The sequence below is a fragment of the Maniola hyperantus genome, chromosome 13, assembly GCF_902806685.2.
Source record: "Maniola hyperantus chromosome 13, iAphHyp1.2, whole genome shotgun sequence".
Lineage (NCBI taxonomy): Eukaryota > Metazoa > Arthropoda > Insecta > Lepidoptera > Nymphalidae > Maniola > Maniola hyperantus.
Window position 1 is genome coordinate 10576546 of NC_048548.1, and position 19094 is coordinate 10595639.

The 19094-nt window shown below is 35.8% G+C and overlaps 2 protein-coding genes across 3 annotated transcripts; one reads left to right on the top strand and one right to left on the bottom strand.

Annotated features, from left to right (window-relative positions):
- Positions 1–602: 602 nt before the first annotated feature.
- Positions 603–11166, top strand: LOC117987647 (mitochondrial glycine transporter B-like). 2 transcript variants are annotated; one of them, XM_034974681.2, is made up of 6 exons: positions 603–817; positions 7539–7672; positions 8598–8861; positions 9528–9703; positions 10197–10366; positions 10921–11166. In XM_034974681.2, exons 1-6 carry the CDS (start codon positions 728–730, stop codon positions 11038–11040), a joined length of 954 nt encoding a protein of 317 aa, XP_034830572.1. In that variant the 5' UTR covers positions 603–727; the 3' UTR covers positions 11041–11166. The 2 variants fall into 2 exon arrangements, with proteins under 2 accessions (XP_034830572.1, XP_034830573.1); XM_034974682.2 differs by lacking the exon at positions 603–817 and adding an exon at positions 4868–5370.
- Positions 11167–13227: 2061 nt separating this feature from the next.
- LOC117987642 (apyrase) lies at positions 13228–16516 on the bottom strand. The gene is made up of 4 exons (XM_034974675.2): positions 15743–16516; positions 15093–15302; positions 14549–14782; positions 13228–13455 (listed from the first exon to the last, which is right to left on the bottom strand). The coding sequence occupies exons 1-4, from the start codon at positions 16274–16276 to the stop codon at positions 13252–13254; spliced, it is 1182 nt and encodes a 393-aa protein (XP_034830566.1). The 5' UTR covers positions 16277–16516; the 3' UTR covers positions 13228–13251.
- Positions 16517–19094: the final 2578 nt, after the last annotated feature.

A 19094-nucleotide genomic window follows, 5' to 3' on the forward strand; every position in this document is an offset into this window, starting at 1 on the left:
GATTTAGGTTTTTTTTTATCCCGTGAAAACTCTTTAATTTTCCGGGATAAAAAGTATACTATGCCTTTTCCCGGGATGTCAGCTAACTCTGTACCAAATTTCATCAAAATCGGTTAAACTGTTGGGCCGTGAAAAGTTAGCAGACAGACAGACAAACAAACTTTCGCATTTATAATATAAGTAGGTATGGATTTGGATGTAGTTTGCACAGGTAGTTTCATACAACTCATGGATTTTATGAATCTGCGTGCAAAATGATCTTCATTAGAATCCACAGAGTAGTTAATAAAATTCGCAGACTGCACTGAAGAAAGTGAGCGATCAGCTTTATAATTTTGAATTTGGAATGACAGGAATTATATATATTATAGGTACCTAGTTAATTATTATTTTATTTTACATCTTGCACGTTTTTTTCGATTCATTTAAATTGCGCACTTGAATTAAAAAATTCTTATAAAAAAATGTTTACCTTTTATCTAATCTTTTGTAAATGTTTTGCCGTTTGCGTGATTTGGTTTTTTCCCCGAAATACTACGTCAACCGACACGTCGTTGTCAACGTCAAAATTGTTTTCATTTTGATTTTTGACTTAAATGTCACAAGTACAACTCACAAATTCAAAATAATGCATAAATAATCTGAAATGCACGTGAAATGAAAGCAATAAAGTTATAATTTACGTTAATATGTTGTTAATAGTTATGCTTTTGAAACAATTAAAGTGATGTCGCATTCGCTGGGGGCGTTTTCTAACGGTTGGGCGATCGACACCACAGCGCCTGTGGCATCTGACCTCAAGAGCCCTGATAAAGACGTAAGTGTAGTGAGGCCCCCTGCAGACTTGTTTTTCTCGATAAGGACGTCCTCAGTGACCCTGTGCGTTGTTTGCCACGAACAGACTATAAATTATACCTACTATATTCCTGCAATAGCCGCTAATATGGCATCATTATTTAGTCTTACTGGTAAGTAAACATCTTTAGCGCCTACCTACCTACGATACTATAGCTTATGCCTGCTGGTTTACTCGCATGACAGTTGCATAAATAAACATGTGAAAGGGATAAATTGACAGATTCTGTATGTATCTGAGGATATCTGAAAGTTTGCTACATGACTCCCACTGAGAAAGGAATAGATATTCAACTGAAGCAAAGCTGGACCAGGTTCAGCTAATACCTAACTTGGGTTGGATTCGATATCGCTTAGCAAGTGGAGGGGGTTGAGGGAGAGAGGGGTAGGGGGGGTCCCCAACCCCCCGACACCACTCCCATGACAAGGTAATGCACCGCTTTTTTTCTATGAATTTTTAAAAATCTATTTTTGAGGTTATGTTTTTGTATATTTTTTGATATCATGAACCTCATTTATATTTATATAGGAAAAAGACCCCCCCCCCCCCCAATAGTGGGTGGTCTCTTCTCATGGACCAGGCCAGGCTCCTGTTGATGGCTATCTACATATTATACTAGCTTATGCTCGCCACTTCGTTCGCGTGGACTATACAAATTTTAAAGCCCTATTTCACCCCCTTAGGGGTAGAATTTTCAAAATTCCCTTTGGAGATGCCTACATCATAATAGCTATCTGCATACCAAATTTCAGCCAGATCTGTCCAGTAGTTTAAGCTGTGTGTTGATAGATCAGTCACTCAGTCAGTCACCTTTTCCTTTTATATATTTAGATCAGTGAAAATTACCCCTTACATCCGAACTTTCAAACTTACCTCTTTATAATATTAGGTAGATGTTTAAGGAAATAAGTAATATGTTTAGATAATTTTATCATTTTTTGCATGACAAATGAAATCTTGTCTCCAGGAGTCCAGGGTCAAGTAACTAAAGATAAGATATTTATTTTTTTGCCTGAATAAGTTCACACTGTAGACTCATGCTAGTAAGTAATTGAACTATTAAAAAGATAAATAACACATACCTACAGTCTATTACTTGCTACGGGCGAATCATATTTTTCTCATATTATCTGTTGTAATGGAAAGGTCAAAATTTCTTTAATTGCCAGATATTTGATATCAGAACTGTAGTTTATGGAATAATATTTAATTTCTTGATTACTATTGCTACCCGAATACAATATTACAGTATGCGGCAGAAAGTAATGATTGTACATCGATCTTTAGGACATAGCAGATTCGTAGAGCATTGTCCCTGTCATTGAGACCAACAAAACGTCATATAGGTATGAGTGACAGAGACAATGCTCTACAAAGCCGAAATGTCATTCTAACTTCGGCTCATACGTACACAGCAGTATGTAATGTACATCGGCATATACTTACATCACTTTCTGCCGCGTACTTTACTTAAATACAGATTATGTTAATACTTACACTACCAGCCGAAATTTGTCAAAAGATCCTTACTTCCGCTTACTTTGTTATCTATATGATGAAAATAATAATGTAAATAAGTACTAAGTAATAAGTAAGCAACTAAGGCCATTCTCTGTACTTCCGTATCTCCAAGTGTTGATAACATAAAGTCAAAGTCAAATGTTTTATTCAAAATTGGTAATATGTTACACTTTTTGATGGTCGGTTGTTGCATTTGGGTTGATGATAATATAGTGGTCATAGTTTTTACGCAAACTTAAAACTAAAGCTACGAGGGTTCCAAACGCACCCAGGTCTGAGAAGAGCCTAGCAAACTTAGCCGGGTATTCTTTTTACTATCACCACTTTACAAAATCACTTACACTTATTAGAACTATCACAAAGCCGCTAAGCAACTCATTCGCAAGCTTTCTTATCATTTAAATGATCCTTTACATTGTAATAGGATTTTTCAAGAAGTTTACGTTATATCAAAACTTTGAACTTATACTTACATAATAATAGGTCTTCATTATTTTCAATAATAACTTGATGGGAAGTGATGTGGCTAAAGATGGGACATGTTTACCTAGAAGAAGCCTATTTACTCTTGTTTTAAAGATACCTGATTTGGTACTATTGGTATTGCCTATGTGTAAAACAGTGCATAATATGATATGTCAAAGGTAATGCTAGAAGAACCCAGAAAACATCTGGTAAACGTAGCTATACTGTACATAAGTAAACACTAAATTCAAAATTATTTTAGTTATCCATACTAGTATTATAAATGCGAATGTGTGGCTGTCTGTCTGTCTGCTAGCTTTTCACGGCCCATCCGTTCAACCGATTTTGACGAAATTTGGTACAGAGATAGCTTGCATACCGGGGAAGCTATTAGATTAAGATCCTTGTATGTTTTTCAATGTTTACTTTGTGTTGTGTGCAATTAAGTATAAAAAATAAAATAAAGGACATAGGCTACTTTTTATCCCGGAAAGTCAAAGATTTCCCGCGGTATTTTAAAAACCTACTAAATTCACGCGGATGAAGTCGCGGGTATCATCTAGTATATAATATACACACACTACTATTTTACACACACTATTATTTTAGTTTTAAGTATTCAGGGTTTATACATTGAGCTTGGGTAATGCTAAGTAACATTATAAAGTCAATCTGATAATGCCCCTCATATTATGAGTCTATTAGTCAAAATAAATATATATATTAAGATATTTTTATCAAATTAATATTAATTGGTTAATACAGAGTTGCGGAATCAGTATTTGTTATTAAGTAGTTAGATAACAAAATTAAATTCCAGAGTCTAGAATTATTCTTAGGTTTGATTCTTTTTTAAGTACCTAGGTTCTTAGTTCCATTGTAATGTTATTTTATTTTACATAAAAAAAGATTAGATGGGTACAAATTAGCTATATTATGTAATCAATAATATAAAAATGAATCACTAAATGTTTTGCTCATCGCAAATCTCGAAAACAGCTGAACCGATTTCGCTAATTCTTTTTTTATAATATTCCTTGAAGTACGAGGAAGGTTCTTACAGAGAGAAAAATTTAAAAAATTTGAATCGACTGTTAGGCGGAACGAAGTTCGCCGGGGCAGCTAGTAGTAAACATAAAAGAGACGCATGTTGCATCTAAATAAAGTAAACAAGTTGTATTATCAATACTAAAACAATAATTATGATTTTCTAAATAAAGATGATAATATCATCCGAAGTACATATTTGCTTAATTAATAATAGTATTTGTTTATAATAATATACTTAATACGTCAACGATGACGAACTATTATAATATATTAGGCAGTAAAATAGAGTAGGTATGAATTTATTTATTTTCAAAATCCCATTCACATTTAGTGATTCATTTTTATATTATAGACTAGGTAGGTATAGATGATGGAAAATGGAAAAACGGAACCCTTATAGGATCACTTAGTTGTCTGTCTGTCTGTCAAGAACTTCCCGTTGACCTAGAATCATGAAATTTGGCAGGTATGTAGGTATTATAGCAGACATTCGGGGAAAAATCTGAAAACTGTATTTGTGGTTACATCACACAAAAAAAATTTAATTGTGGTCATGAACTAACAATTAGCGTTTTCAATTATCGAAGTAAGATAACTATATCAACTGGGGAATCATATGAAAGGTCTTCACCTGTGCATTGTAAAACACATTTTTATTTATTTTTATGCATCATAGTTTCTGAATTATCGTGCAAAATGTCGAAAAAATACGACTGTAGTACGGAACCCTCGTTGCGCGAGCCTGACTCGCACTTGGCCGGTTTTTAATACTACTGTAGTAGGTAGGTACTCGGTATAATTTTAATTAAAACAAACACGTAACAATATGTAAGTATTTACTCATACATCATACCCCCTAGTTAGGCCGGCACGGACATTCTTATCATTGGGTCAGCGTGACCTACGTCCCGATCCCCACGACCGTGCGTTGTCTACAGCTGATAACACCTCCTATAAATTACCCTAGTTTATCTCAACGCACAGCTTATTTCTTACTAGTCAGTGCCGAGATACGTATTCGTAACCACGCATTTTCCTCCTCACGCGATCTAATAACTCTTTGAAAGTTTCCCAGATTTTCTAAATGGCTAAATTCGTAAATTACTGTGACTTCCTTTCTCCTAACTAAATCAGTGTTTTGAGAGTTGAGAGCAACAGTCCCTGCTCTTGGGACTCGTGGACTGTATTCGTTTAAAATTAATTCTGGTGGCAGCATACATGCATCAATTTTCGAGCGATCTGTTCCAAAAAATGACCATTACCTTGATGTACAGAGTAAACCCGATCTACTATTCCGACTACTCCGATACGATTTAGGACTGCATCTGAAGTTATTTCAGATAAAATACGTTTTCTGCCATTGGCTCTATCATTTCGAATACTACAAATTCGGGGTATATCCAAAAGACATCACCTGACTATAGCTATTCAAAAGTTACCAGAAAAACTACTTTGAGAACATGGACATCGTGGCTAACGTAAGTTCTTGTACTGATATTTATATATATATGCATATCTTTATCAACTCTAATCTCTATTATTATTATTTAACAAAAATCCCTTATTTTTGATAGACTTCAGAAGACAATCCATACCTACTAATATTACTTATATCCATATTAATAATTAACACCACACACTGCCGTACTCAGAGTCGCTTAATAGTTACTTAAGTTTAGTTAAAACGAGACAGAGCTATATCCCTCACATAAATCTGTGTCGTTTTAACTCAATCTTTAGTTACGATTAGCGACTCTGAGTACGGCAGTGTATCTTACAAATCCAACAACTGACAATCATAAAAAAGAATTTATTACCTATTTTGAATAAATTATTTGAATTTTGATTATTTTGAATATTATAAATGCGTGTTGTTGTCACGTCAAAAGTGTTGTCTGTGTCTGCTAGCTTTTCATAGCCCAACCGTTCAACCGATTTTGATGAAATTTGGTACAGAGTTAGCTTATATCCCGGGGAAGGACATATGCTACTTTTTATACCGGAAAATTAAAGAGTTCCCATGGGATTTAAAAAAACATAAATCCACGCGGACGAAGTCGCGGGCATCATCTAGTATAATATACGTCCTATAGGTATTATTTACCCTTGCATTTAGAATGATTACCTACTTGTAAATTAAAAAAATTAAAATCTATTTATTTCTGTAGGTAAAGCTTTTCGTAGTTTTAATGTACGCGCGAACTTGCCTCATTTGGCTTAAAATAGAGATGTTTGGAGTCATATCTTTCGAATTAATAAATTGTATATTGAGTAATTCATTTGTACCTAATGTATGACCAACACGCACGTTATCGGTGAATTAAGTTAACGGACTCGTGTTAAGGTCAAAGTTTATCTGTATTAATTCGTAAAAGAAAACAATGTTATACTTAGATACCTACTAAGTTACTAGTAGGTATCGTTTTGTAAATCATGAAGGTTAAATGTCGATGACTGGAGTCTGCGGTGAAGAGATAAAAGACTGATATAATGATTGGGTGTAGCTAGTTACCGGGTACTTTCAGCTAATTAAATTTTTATTTTTTTCTTTGTCTCATTATCTCTAATTTCGACTTCAAATAAAGTGTCCTTTGTCTGCCAATCTGCACTTGGCCAGTGTGATGGACTATGGCCTAAACCCTATTCATTCTGACAGGCGCCCTTTATTTTGTAGTGGGCCGGTGGATGGTTTGATGATAAAGCACCTAGGCTGCATTATTAGAAATGCTTGACTGCAATCATGTTAGGTTGTTTGTGCACTCATCCGTAAAATCACGGATTCAGATATACGTATTTGTATGACGGCCACTTTGAAGAATCACGGATACGAACAGAATAGGGATGAGTGCACAAACGCGCTCAGATGTGATTGCAGATAAAAGCTGATCAGTAGCACTAAAAACATACTCTAAAATAACCAATGCATTTTGAAGAAATTCTTGATAAATTTTATTGGGGAATTTAGTGGGTAGAATTTGCACATCACTCAATCTCTTCCCAAAAGATCGAGAGAGAATTTCCCTCGTTAAAACAATAGGTATCAACCGTTTGCCTCAGTAGAAAATAACTTCTTCCTTACCTTATCCCACGCTACGTGGGGTCGGCACAACATGTCTTTTCTTTCCACTCGGTTCTGTCATTCGTCAACGTATTATCCACCCCTTTTACACGCATATCCTCTTTCACGCAATCCATCCACCTTTTCTTTGGTCGTCCTCTCCTCTTTTTTCCTTCCACATTCCACAAAAATAACCTTAATATTTAATTTAAGATAATGAACACCTTGCCGTTACATTACCTAGTACCTTGCCCATTACCTTGCCTCAGTTAGAACCTTTTTGTTAGTTATTATCAATCAGCCTGTTTGCGTCCACTGCTAGACACGCCACCACACACAATCCTCCGCCTTCCTCATCCACCCACTTCCCGCTATCTTCTTAAGGTCGTCAGTCCAGCGGGTTGGAGGTCGTCCCACACTGCGCTTGCTGATACGTGGTCTCCACTCCAGAACACGTCTGCCCCATCGGCCATCGGTTCTGCGGCAGACGTGGCCTGCCCACTGCCACTTCAGGCTGGCTGGCTTCTGGCTAATAATAATTAGTTATTATGAAGTACTCAAAATACTTATTATTCCTTTTCTCCACAGTACCACCCGGTGTTCAAGGCGTTCCTGGCCGGTTCCTTCTCGGGGACGTTCAGTACGATTCTGTTTCAACCATTGGACTTGGTGAAGACAAGGTTGCAGAATCCTGGCCAACATGTTGTTGCGGCGACAGTCAAGTAAGTCTAAATATATAAAACGAAAAGGTGACTGACTGACTGACTGATCTACCAACACACAACTCAAACTACTGGACGGATCGGGCTGAAATTTGGCACGCAGATAGCTATTTTGACGTAGGGATAATAGCTAAGAAAGCATTTTAGAAAATTCAACCCCTAAGAGGGTGAAAGAGGGGTTTGAAATTTATATAGTCCACGCGAACGAAGTCGCGAGCATAAGCTAGTGTCCTATAAAAATAATTATTATTTTTAGTGTCAGAGGTGAAGCTATAGCCTAGTGGTTAGGACCACCGCCTCCTAATCAGAGGTCGCGGGTTCGATCCCGGGCGTTTTCACCTTTAAAGTGTATTATCACTTAAAATCGTCAAATACTTAATTCGAATTCGTAACTTTCTAAGTTTCAAGAAAAGTTACACTAAAGCCTCTGTTATAAGCTTTGATTAATCTTTTAATCAAAATGAAAATTTTCTCCTAGTTTTTTTACTTGTTATTTTTATAGAATAGAATAGAATAGAATGTTTTTTTATTCATGTAAACTTTACAAAAGTGTTTATGAATAGTCAGGTAGTTTTAATTTCCAGAATTTGATCTAAAAGTAACGCTACAGAATTCCTTAACGGAAATTGTATCTACCTTGAATATTATGTATAGCTACTAGCTGATGCCCGCGACTTCGTACGCGTGGATTTAGATTTTTAAAAATCCCCTGGGAACACTTTGATTTCCCGGGATAAAAAGTAGCCTATGTCACTCTCCAGGTCTTTAACTATACCCATGCAAAATATCACGTCGATCCGTTGCTCCACTGCGACGTGATTGAAGGACAAACCAATAAACCAACGAAACACACTTTCACATTTATAATATGGGTACTGATGTTCCGACGTCGGAGTTATTAAAATGTTCGTTTTTTCCTCTCCAGCAGCCGAATTCAACCCGGCATGATCACAATCTTCGTGAACATAGTACGCCAGGAGCAAATCATCGGTCTATGGCGGGGCATGGTCCCCTCCATAGCGCGATGCGTTCCCGGCGTGGGCCTGTACTTCTCTTCCCTCCATTGGCTGAAAACTAAGCTAGGGAAGAACCGACAAGACCTGGGTGCTATGGAGGCGGTCGCGCTTGGTGTGATCGCGAGGACCATGAGCGGTGTCGCGTTGATACCTATCACTGTTATTAAGACTAGGTAAGTCTTGTTAATATTCTTAAGTTTTATTTGAGGTACGAAAAGCGAAGCAAGCGCAAAATCTCGCGACACAGCGGGACAGCAGTCTGCTGCATCGTTTCAATATATTGTCATCTCTTTAATATATTATATCTACATCGCTTTTTAAAGTAACTAGATTGATAGAAAATATAATAGCTTAGGCACCTGGTACTACACACACAGAAATCAGCTGGTTTAGTTGCAGCTGTGTTGCGAGATTTTGCGCTCGCGTCGCTCTTCGCACGTCAAATAAAAGCAGATAGTTTCATCTCTTGCGAGCAGCAAATCATGGTATCTTGCGAGCATGGTCTGTCTACATAGGGTGACGATTTCATAGAAATAACTAAGACTACCTTGCTCCATCATCCGACCTTTATCACTAACCAACAACTTGTGGAGACCAATCCAACGAGTTCAATCTATGTTTAATAAGGCTGAATTAACGCACAACAGACGGAAACGTTTAAGTGCGGAAACCAGCCTAGAATGAAGAAGGCTGAGTTTATTTAACCACCTTCCTGCTCCATCAGACAAAAACAATGAGCCCAAATATGCCAAACAGCCATCTGATATTTTAAAAACTTCATTAGGTATTCGAAACTGGTCACTAGCACTTATTTCCTAATAGTATAATTTTCTTTTCAGATATGAATCAGGATTATTCAAATACAGCAGTCTCGGTGGGGCCCTGAAGGCGATATACAAGGCGGAGGGATTCAGAGGGCTATCCTGCGGGCTGGGCCCGACACTGGCGAGGGACGCGCCGTTTTCGGGGCTCTACCTTATGTTCTACACACAGGCGAAACAGGCTATTCCTAAAGGTAAAATAACGTTGCATTAATATCACAGACCACCACCTATAGACTCCCCCAATAGCCAAGCTTAGGCAGTTGCTGAGCATAACAATCGGTCCACGCCCGTTCGGTACCCTCATTACGCACATTGTCTTGATTACGTGAATTTTGAGTCCACCAATTACAACAAAGCATTCTCCCTGTCCCCCGCCAACATTTTACGATTTTGTTTTTATGCAAAACCTTGTATATGCGTCTCTTGAGGTCGAAATTTCTGTGATGTGTGATACAGACATTACGTGATTGACGACCTCCCTGGCGCAGTGGTGAGCGCTGTGCTCTTATGAGTGGGAGATCCCGGGATCGATTCCCGGCAGGGGCAATTTGGAATTCTATAAATTCCACAGCTTGACAAAGGTCTGTTGTAGAGACAGTTTTGCGCCACTGAAATCCAGCGGCTCCCTTACGAATTTACTTTTTGAGAATATTTCTTAATTTTTTTTTCTTTTTATCTTTCCAGAATGCCTCCAATCGCCAGCCACAGCAAGCCTAGTGAACTTTTCTTGCGGTATCGTGGCCGGTATCGCGGCGTCCCTCGCCACGAACCCCGCAGATGTGCTGAAGACCAACATGCAGCTCTACCCGGACAAGTTTCCCAACGCCTTTAGTGCTGCTGTTTATGTGCATCAGGTAACTATCATATTCATAGCAAGTATAGTGAACTTTTCGTGCGGCATATATATGCACCGGTATCGCGGCGTCCCTCTCCACGAACCCCGCGGATGTGCTGAAGACCAACACACAGCTCTACCTGAGCAAGTTCCTCAACATCTTTAGAAAAGAGCAACTGCTGAGTTTCTTGCTAACTTTTCTCGGTAGGAAGGTTTTTTTTTTAGGCTTGTGCTAGGAGTAGGTACGACAATAGTGCAATGGGCGGGGTTTGAACCGTCGACCTTTCGGTTTTCAGTCCACTCCTATACCGGTTGAGCTATTGAGGCTCGTTCATTCCGAACCTACAGTAGTATATTCCGTACAAAATGGCTCCTCACGCGCCATTTTAACTCATTCACTCATTAAAGGTGACTCTTTTAAAATAAGGCCTAAAATCGTAATTTTGACATGAAATTTGTCACATAAAGTTACGCGTTATACATGCATGTGACGATTCAAAAATACTTGTAAAAGTTTATTTTGTTTAATAAAAAATCTATTTCTATTTCTAAAATATTTCTCCATTGTTGTAGACTTACGGAATCAAAGGCTACTTCAAAGGCGCAGTTCCACGAATGCTTCGCAGAACTCTGATGGCAGCGATGGCTTGGACAGTGTTCGAACAGATAACTCATTCTATCGGCCTGAAATAGTCAATAGTAAAGCTTATGACCTTTAATGTCCGACCGAATCCTCGGCTTCAGTGAATATGGACCGAAGTTTTGACCGAAGCCAAAGGTTTCTAGGAAGTGCCGAAATTGAACGAATGAGGGGGGGGGGGGTGTCAAGAAAACACCAGTCATCATTAATTTAAAAAGAACATTATTTTACTCACTTTTAGCCAATTTAGGCCTGACTTTCTTAAGGTTGTTAAAAATTTGGCTTCTGCCAGAAATCTACCTTTTCTGTCTGGCACTAAAGATTCGGCTTTGTAGACAGTTGTCTCTGTCACTCATACCTATATTATGACGTTTTATCGGTCTTAACGATAGAGCGAGTGCTCTACAAATCTGCTATCTCCTTCTAAAAACCGATGTACATTACTTTCGGCCGCGTACTGTATTAAAACGTCTGCATTGAAGAAAAGAGTATTTAGACCAGTAATTACACCGTTTTGTTCGCCAGTTCTTCAAATACTCACACTTTTCTCATGTCATAGATATCTCTTTTTGCACCTATGAGGTAACCCTTTCAGTCACAGCCTTAAAGGAGCCTCACTTTCTGTGTTTTTCGATGCACACAAAAAGCAGTGATTAATTTATAAGCTTATACCTTTTAGTTTAATTTATTTTTGTAGACTTTCTGTTAGATGTGATATTTTAATTTTAATTTAGTATGATGCTGTTCTGTGATTGAGATATTTTGGTGTTGAGCATATTTGTTTTATAGCTCAAGTTAATTTTTTTGCTTTTAAAGTTTCGTTTTATAAAATCTTAGGTTATATTTTAAACTTCCACAGTTTTTAGGGTTCCGTAGTAAAACAAGGAAGTTTCGTCCAATCTGTGTGTGTGTTAGTCACCAACTCTCAGTAATTTTAAAAATAGTAATGTGGAAGAGCACAGTTATAGACAGTTATAGAAGAAAAAATCTATTGGAAACGAGTTACCTATCGCTAGGCAAAGGCACATTAAATTTTTTTTTTAAAAGAAGAAATTTTTTAAGGAAAAAGAAAAGAGAGAGCTGAAATATAATATTTTTGGTTCATGCCCTCAAGTGATGCTCTGTTAAAATTAAATATAGATATTTTAAAATTATTGCGCGGTTAGGTACTTAGTTTTTGAAAAAACTACCGTTTACTAAATATTTACCGTCTTGACTATGGAACCCTATCTTATGTTCTGACACGCATTTGACCAGTTTTTAGCTTACCTACATTTTATTAAATTATGTAAAAAAAAATTGAGCTACAATTTTATCACAATCGCTCCAAGAGCATTAGTATATTGGGTGAAGTGTTCCTTATCCGTATTGTTTTTGTTATCTAAAGTAGTTTTACTTTTAGTAGGTAATGTTTAGTAAGTTTTTATCTTTGTGTAATGAATTTTTTCTGTTCTTATCAATTATTTTAAAGTAATTGTGTAACTTTTAAAGTAATATTATAATGATGCTTGACGCACAAGTTACATTTATTTTTGTAAGTATACTATATTTTATGTACTTCTTGCAATGTAGTCAATGCAGGATAGGGTAATATTGTGATATTGTTAATAAATGAATATTTAAAATATGAATTTGAGTTTTATTTTGCAAAACCAAAACAAATAAGTTCAAAATTAAAATAAAAGAAGTTTTTGTAACAAAAAGTTTTTTATTTTACATATTTACAAATTTTCTATTACACTGGTCAAAATACTGTATAGGAATTTCCTACAATAGTTTATTTTCTTGTATTTGAAAGCAGTACTCAAGTCACTAATGTATCATACAGAGTTGTGCAGGTATTCTTACAAAATCAACGTTTGATCAATAAGAAAGTATTAACACTAGACTTTTGACTAGTGTATTATTAAAATTAAGTAGGTAACAATAGTTAATTGTGCTTATTACACGAATTTTTTGCTAAAAAGCAAATTCATCAATATAACTAGTGACATAATTTATTGATTGGGCCTTAATTAGAATGCTTGAAAATTCCTTCCTGAAAATTTTATATGAAGACATTTCTGTTATTAATTCACTGGAATGTTTACTTCATATATTTCAATGCCCTCATATTAAAGTTTTGCTAACATCTGTAAAAGTTGTATATTGCCTTCATATGAATTCAATACCCCCTCATAATATTCTATTTAAGGTTGTCTGTAAATGTTACAAACCTAGTAATTTCAGTGGAATAGAGATTTTCTACACACTTTATTATTAGTTCATATAAATTCAATGCCTTCATATTTAAGGTTCTCTATAAATGAATCTTCGAGTAAGACTTTGCCATTCGTTTTAAATGCAGAAATATATGTTGCTGTTTTGCCTTCAAACTCTGTGGTTTTTAAGGCAACGATAGCTTCATCATTTGTGTCTGGTATGAACTTGAATGAGGAGAAACCATGTTTCGGTTGGTGCTTGGTAATCTGAAATATAGGAGTAAAAAAAAAATGGATTATCTAATATATTATATCAAACGATGTGGTAAGTCTTTTAAATAATTTTAGGCAATTATTACTACTCTATCAAACTATATCACCACAATCAAATCAATAGAAATCTAGTATATAAAAGGAAAAGCTGACTGACTGATCTATTAATGCACAGCTCAAAACTAGACGGATCAGGCTGAAATTTTTCATGCAGGCAGCTATTATGACATAGAGATCTGCTAAGAAAGGATTTTTAAAAATTCAACCTCTAAAGGGATAAAATAGGGATTTGAAATTTATTTAGTCCATGCGGACGAAGTAGCGAGCATAAGCTAGTTCAAAATATTTCACGTAGATCTGTGATGTAGAGCAACTTTGGCTTTAACTACAATATGGCAAAACTACTGTTAATTCAGAAGACAGTTTCTTCTGAGAAGAGCCAACATGAAACACAGCAGTCTGTCAAAAGTCAAACAGAGCATCTGCTCTTTTCAACTTTTGAACTTAGTTCTTGCATTTCACGAGTGCGCGTGGCCACGCCAATACATCGGTACAAGTAAATGTGTGCGTTTGGGAACGCTTGCTCGCGACTGATTGCTCCAACAGGCACGCACACTTTCACAATGTGCTTGTATACGACGTCATCATCATCATGCCGGCTCACTACAGAGCACAGGTCTCCTCTCAGAGTGAGAAGGGTTTTGGCCATAGTCTACCACGCTGGTCATGTGCGGGTTGGTAGACTTCACACACCTTTGAGAACATTTTGGAGAACTTTCAGGCATGCCGGTTTCCTCACGATGTTTTCCTTCACCGTTAAAGCAAGTGATGTTCAATCAATCAAAACATACTTTAACTCCGAAAAGTTAGAGGTGTGTGCCCGGGATCTAACCCCCCGACCTCCGATTAGAAGGCGAATGTCCTAACCACTAGGCTATCACAGCGAATACGACGTAACCACAAGTAAAGTTAACGCACGCTCGTGAATTGCAAGTACTATTTAACTACCTAATGATTTATTTTCGGAATCTATACAACCATTCATTTCATGGCAAACTTGGTGTCAATTTTGTAACTTTATACCAACCTCTATAGCTTGAACTTTGCTAAAACTGTTATCAGCTGTTATCAAATAATTGCACCCCATAACTTCATCCCGTGTTTCATTGTAGGCTTCATGGCTACATCTTCGGGGTAAAAAGTGCCATTTCTGGGAAACATGCGACCATACTCCAGACTCGTGTATCATGTAGCCAGGCCACTCTACGCCTATTGAGCTTCTTATTGATTTGAATTCATGTACCCAGCTAATGTGTTGCACCTAAAATAAATTCTAAATTGAATTTTGTGAATAATATGTTCCGAAGATGTGAAATTCATGCTAATTTACTTGAAAATATGTTGTTAAAAATTCATAATCAACCAATAGGTTAGTAGTCTATGGCCGCGATTACATAAGTTTTACTCGCATAAGTAGCTTACATGATTAACTTACGAAAAATTTAGTTGTAATGTAATGTGTGTAATGTTATTTACTAATCTTATAAGTGCATTTACCTAAGTAAATTATCATTGTCAAGTGCAAACCAAAATAAGATCTAAGAAATAAATTTCAAAAAATTAAGAATTACCTCTCCGTGCATATTTACAGCTTTTATCCACATAGGGTCAAAACTCTCAAAGTCTCCTCCTGCAGTAGTCCACTCTTTGCCCATAGAGCCAACATACAAAACTTTATCTTTAATAGTTGCCCATTCTATCTTGAATCCTTTCTCATTATGACCATTGCCGTCTGATAATATCACCCAGGGCACGACTTTGTTGTTGATTATTTCAAAAATCTGCAAGACAACCTTAAATTCAATAACACTAACCTTATAAAATGGGCATAACTTAAACAATAATAAATTACATTGAGATTATAATAAGTTAGCGATTATAATTATAGCGAATATAGTTAGAGATTATAATAATTTTACTGTTAATTTAACATTTTATTCAACACAAGCTGATCTGCCACAATATACATATTATACATACTTACATAATATATTATAGCCTGTAACTTCTAGATAAAGTAGCTTTTTAACAATAGAAGAACTATTAAAATCAGTTCATTAGTTTCAGAGTTGGTCAATTACAAACAAATCTTTTTCTTTATAGGTAGTTTTGTTAGTAGACATATATTATGGAAAAAAATAATTTTTTCAACAGCTCAAGAAATAATAATACTTAATTTAGAGGTAAGATTGGAACTTTGTCTCTTCCAAAAACCACTTACCATGCCTGAGCGGTCATCAAATGTCAGCAATCTTCCATCATACACAATCAGTTCAGAAAGCTCCATTCCTCTTCCTTTATGTGAATATGTTGATGACAACACCATTGTAGGCCTGGTATCCCATAACACAGAGGCATACTCCTTTACAGTGTCATAACTAAAGAAACCCTTTTTTAAATAACTTTTAAATGTATGCGGCTTTTCGCTCTTAGAATTAGTGTCTAAGTCTGCGACTATACCTATCCTGTAAGATATCACATCTCCCGAACGAAATGGTTTCGATAAAGGGTATGTGGCATTGTACTGCCGCGTGGGCACTATCCATCTATATTTAGTTTCTGTATTACTTGTACACCAATTGTAATAGAAAAATATTGATAAACTAACACCAGTGACTACAATTAGGAACAGAAATTGGGGTTGTAATCTCACTGTGTTTCCCACTCGATAAGTTGTAGGAGTCCGTAGCGCCTTACGCCAATCTCGAAAGTTGCCTTGCATTTTACGATCTTCCAATTCGTAATAGTCATACATAACGTATCCAAGATAAGTTAGTTCATATTGATTACACTAAAATGTTGACTTAAACACCTAAAATTAACCATGGATAAATTAGCAAATATGTAAACTATTTAACTCTTCTTGCAGTAACACTGTATTACAGGAGGTACTAGATGACTTCCTTTGCGAGAAAATTATAAAATTATTGCTCATTTTTGGTGGAAAGTGGAAACTAAATTTTATATTACTGAAAATGTCAAATCGTCAAATTCAAATTTTGACGATTTGACGTTTGGACATCACGTCATGTAACAGATAATAATACAAGCCACAGACTAAAATAATGTCTTAAGGATTTCACACACTAGGCGTTTCTCATGATATCGTAAGAGTGCTTGTGCACTGTACCCATTGTAGAAAAGAATAATAAATCTAATTCTTAATTATTTATCACAATTCACAATCCCGATCTAGTTCCGGTCCCAATACTTAAGAATTTCTAAAATTTCTATACGTCTCACTGCATGGTCAGAAGGTCTTTGCCTGCCCCGGAGGGAACGAATGAAAAACAACAACAACAACCATTCCCGCCACTTTTTGGTGCGAAATGTTGCGATAATATTTTATGGTGTGTAATTGGTGTGGGCACCACACTTGGACGATCTAACCTAAGGACGCGCCTCGCATGATTATTCCCCTCTGTCAATAGTAATGGATTTTTAATCCACTGCGTTTATAAACACTGTTTGCGGAATCGATTTTGTCATTGTCAGAATCGTTTTCGATGTGTGACGACGTCTTACACGCTGGGTGAAAAATGCCTGTTTGTGCCGTTAGTGAGTGCAAGAACAAATCAAACACATCAAATTTACAAAAAGATGGAATTTCATTTCATAAGTAAGTATTTTTGGTGTAATAAACGCTTTCTATAAATTAAATTACATAATATTATTATAATAAAATAACAATCGAGAACTTTACCGATTCAGTAATTGAGTTCGTAATAATTCGGTAGTAACGAGTCACACTCCTCACGAGACTATATTTTGTTTTTTCTAAACAATTGCAACCCTCGATATATACAAATTAGGTTAAAATTTGAATACGCGTGAACAGCATGAAATTACGTAGTAGTAAAAATAACACTAGTCTCGTGGGAAGTGCGGTATACTATAGACGGAGAGCCAGCGCTCAAAAAACTGTTTGAATTTACTAAGGCTAATTTTTTGCGCATACTGACCAGCTCTGTCCCCATATTCTGCTGACTAACCATTACAACTTTTATTTATATGCAATATACAAGTTATATAACAATTTTCAGCCTTAGTAAATTCATTTTATTACCTCGCAGGTACGACACCTTTGATAGCGCACCTGAGTCACTGTTCTCAGGTTCACTTGACTGACCGCAGTATGTTTGTGTACGCAACCATTCTAATGAACTATATAAAAATTAGCCTTAGTAAATTCAAACAGTATTTTGGGTCCTGGCTCTCCGTCTATAGTATACCGCACTCCCCACGAGACTATAGTGTTATTTTTACAAAATTTTTCAGTATTAGATTTAATTGCGTAGGACATAAGGTTCGATTTTTAAGAATCATGTGATAGTGATTGCGGTTCGATTATCGATATCGATGAAAACATTTTCTTTATTATTAACGACTAAATTACCGTCTTCAAGTCAAGTAAAGAATAGTTATTATTAATTACCACAATTTTTTCGCTACCTATACTTGTAATAAAACTAGTCGATTTCTGTGATTTCACGTACTTAATACATTTAAAAAATATTAAAGCAACGCAATTTTAGTGATAGGCGCGAAACGGGGTAGGGTGTCTCTGAACTGGGTAATATGTAGCTAAAAGGTGTACCTTTCTCAAGGATGAGGATTAGGTAATAATTTATCATAATCGTTTTATTTTTACAGATTTCGATATTTTTACAGAGAGAATCGCCAAGAATATACATAACATTAACCTAATGGTAAATAATGACGTGTTAAAAATAGAAGAGGCCACCGTGTGTGTTTACTTATTTATTTTCATAGTATCATATCTGTCTTATGGAATTTTGCTGTGGGGTAAAAGCGCCTGCCGCTTATTGAGAAAATTTTTGCATTGCTAATTTGTAAGGGCAATACGTGTAATATTTAATAACTTACATTTAATTTTTTTGGACAAAGAGTACACCATATTGGAATTACCATGTAAACCCAATGCGCAATAAATAAATGATTGATTGGAAAGAAAAAAACATTTTATTGATTGATATACCTACTAATTATGTTTGGTAGGCTTTTGCGCGGTCAGGTTTATTTTGTATTATATAATAATATAAGTCATTAACTTGGACGATCTAACCTAGATTAGAACGTCCAAGGTCATTAATAAGCACATTTTCACTATCGAAATTTTAAATGAAAATTTCGTTATATAAAAAAATACAAAAGATTAAAAATGATATAAAATAAGTAAAAAAGTATGTGCATATTTTTTAAATATATATTTTTCTTATTTTTACGTTGCATTATTAGTTTTTGGGATAATTACCTATTAAGTGAGGTGAATGTATGCAAGAATACGCTACGCTGACCAAACACTGGTTTTAAGTAATTAAATACGAGTAATAAATTCTTACTTCTACTTTTGTTTCTGAAAAACTATCGATATATTTTAAAATATCGATACGGTAGCATCGCAAATCAATTTGACTGTCTTACACTCGTAATGTCTTTGTATGTTGATGTATATAACTTATTAGTGTGCGTAAAATGTAGTAGTGTTGAAGATTTAGATATGTGTGTGTTAATAATGACACAAAACTTTGTTAAGTGAGTGTGTCAAGTTG

Excerpts from the sequence above, each read along its gene's own strand:
- LOC117987647 (XM_034974681.2), top strand. The coding sequence starts at position 728 with ATGTCGCATTCGCTGGGGGCGTTTTCTAACGGTTGGGCGATCGACACC. Across the intron at positions 8,862-9,527 it reads ATCACTGTTATTAAGACTAG|ATATGAATCAGGATTATTCA; the intron begins GTAAGTCTTGTT and ends TTTTCTTTTCAG. Across the intron at positions 10,367-10,920 it reads CTGCTGTTTATGTGCATCAG|ACTTACGGAATCAAAGGCTA; the intron begins GTAACTATCATA and ends CCATTGTTGTAG.
- LOC117987642 (XM_034974675.2), bottom strand. The coding sequence starts at position 16,276 with ATGTATGACTATTACGAATTGGAAGATCGTAAAATGCAAGGCAACTTT. Across the intron at positions 15,303-15,742 it reads TTGATGACCGCTCAGGCATG|ATTTTTGAAATAATCAACAA; the intron begins GTAAGTGGTTTT and ends GTTGTCTTGCAG. Across the intron at positions 13,456-14,548 it reads GCAAAGTTCAAGCTATAGAG|ATTACCAAGCACCAACCGAA; the intron begins GTTGGTATAAAG and ends CCTATATTTCAG.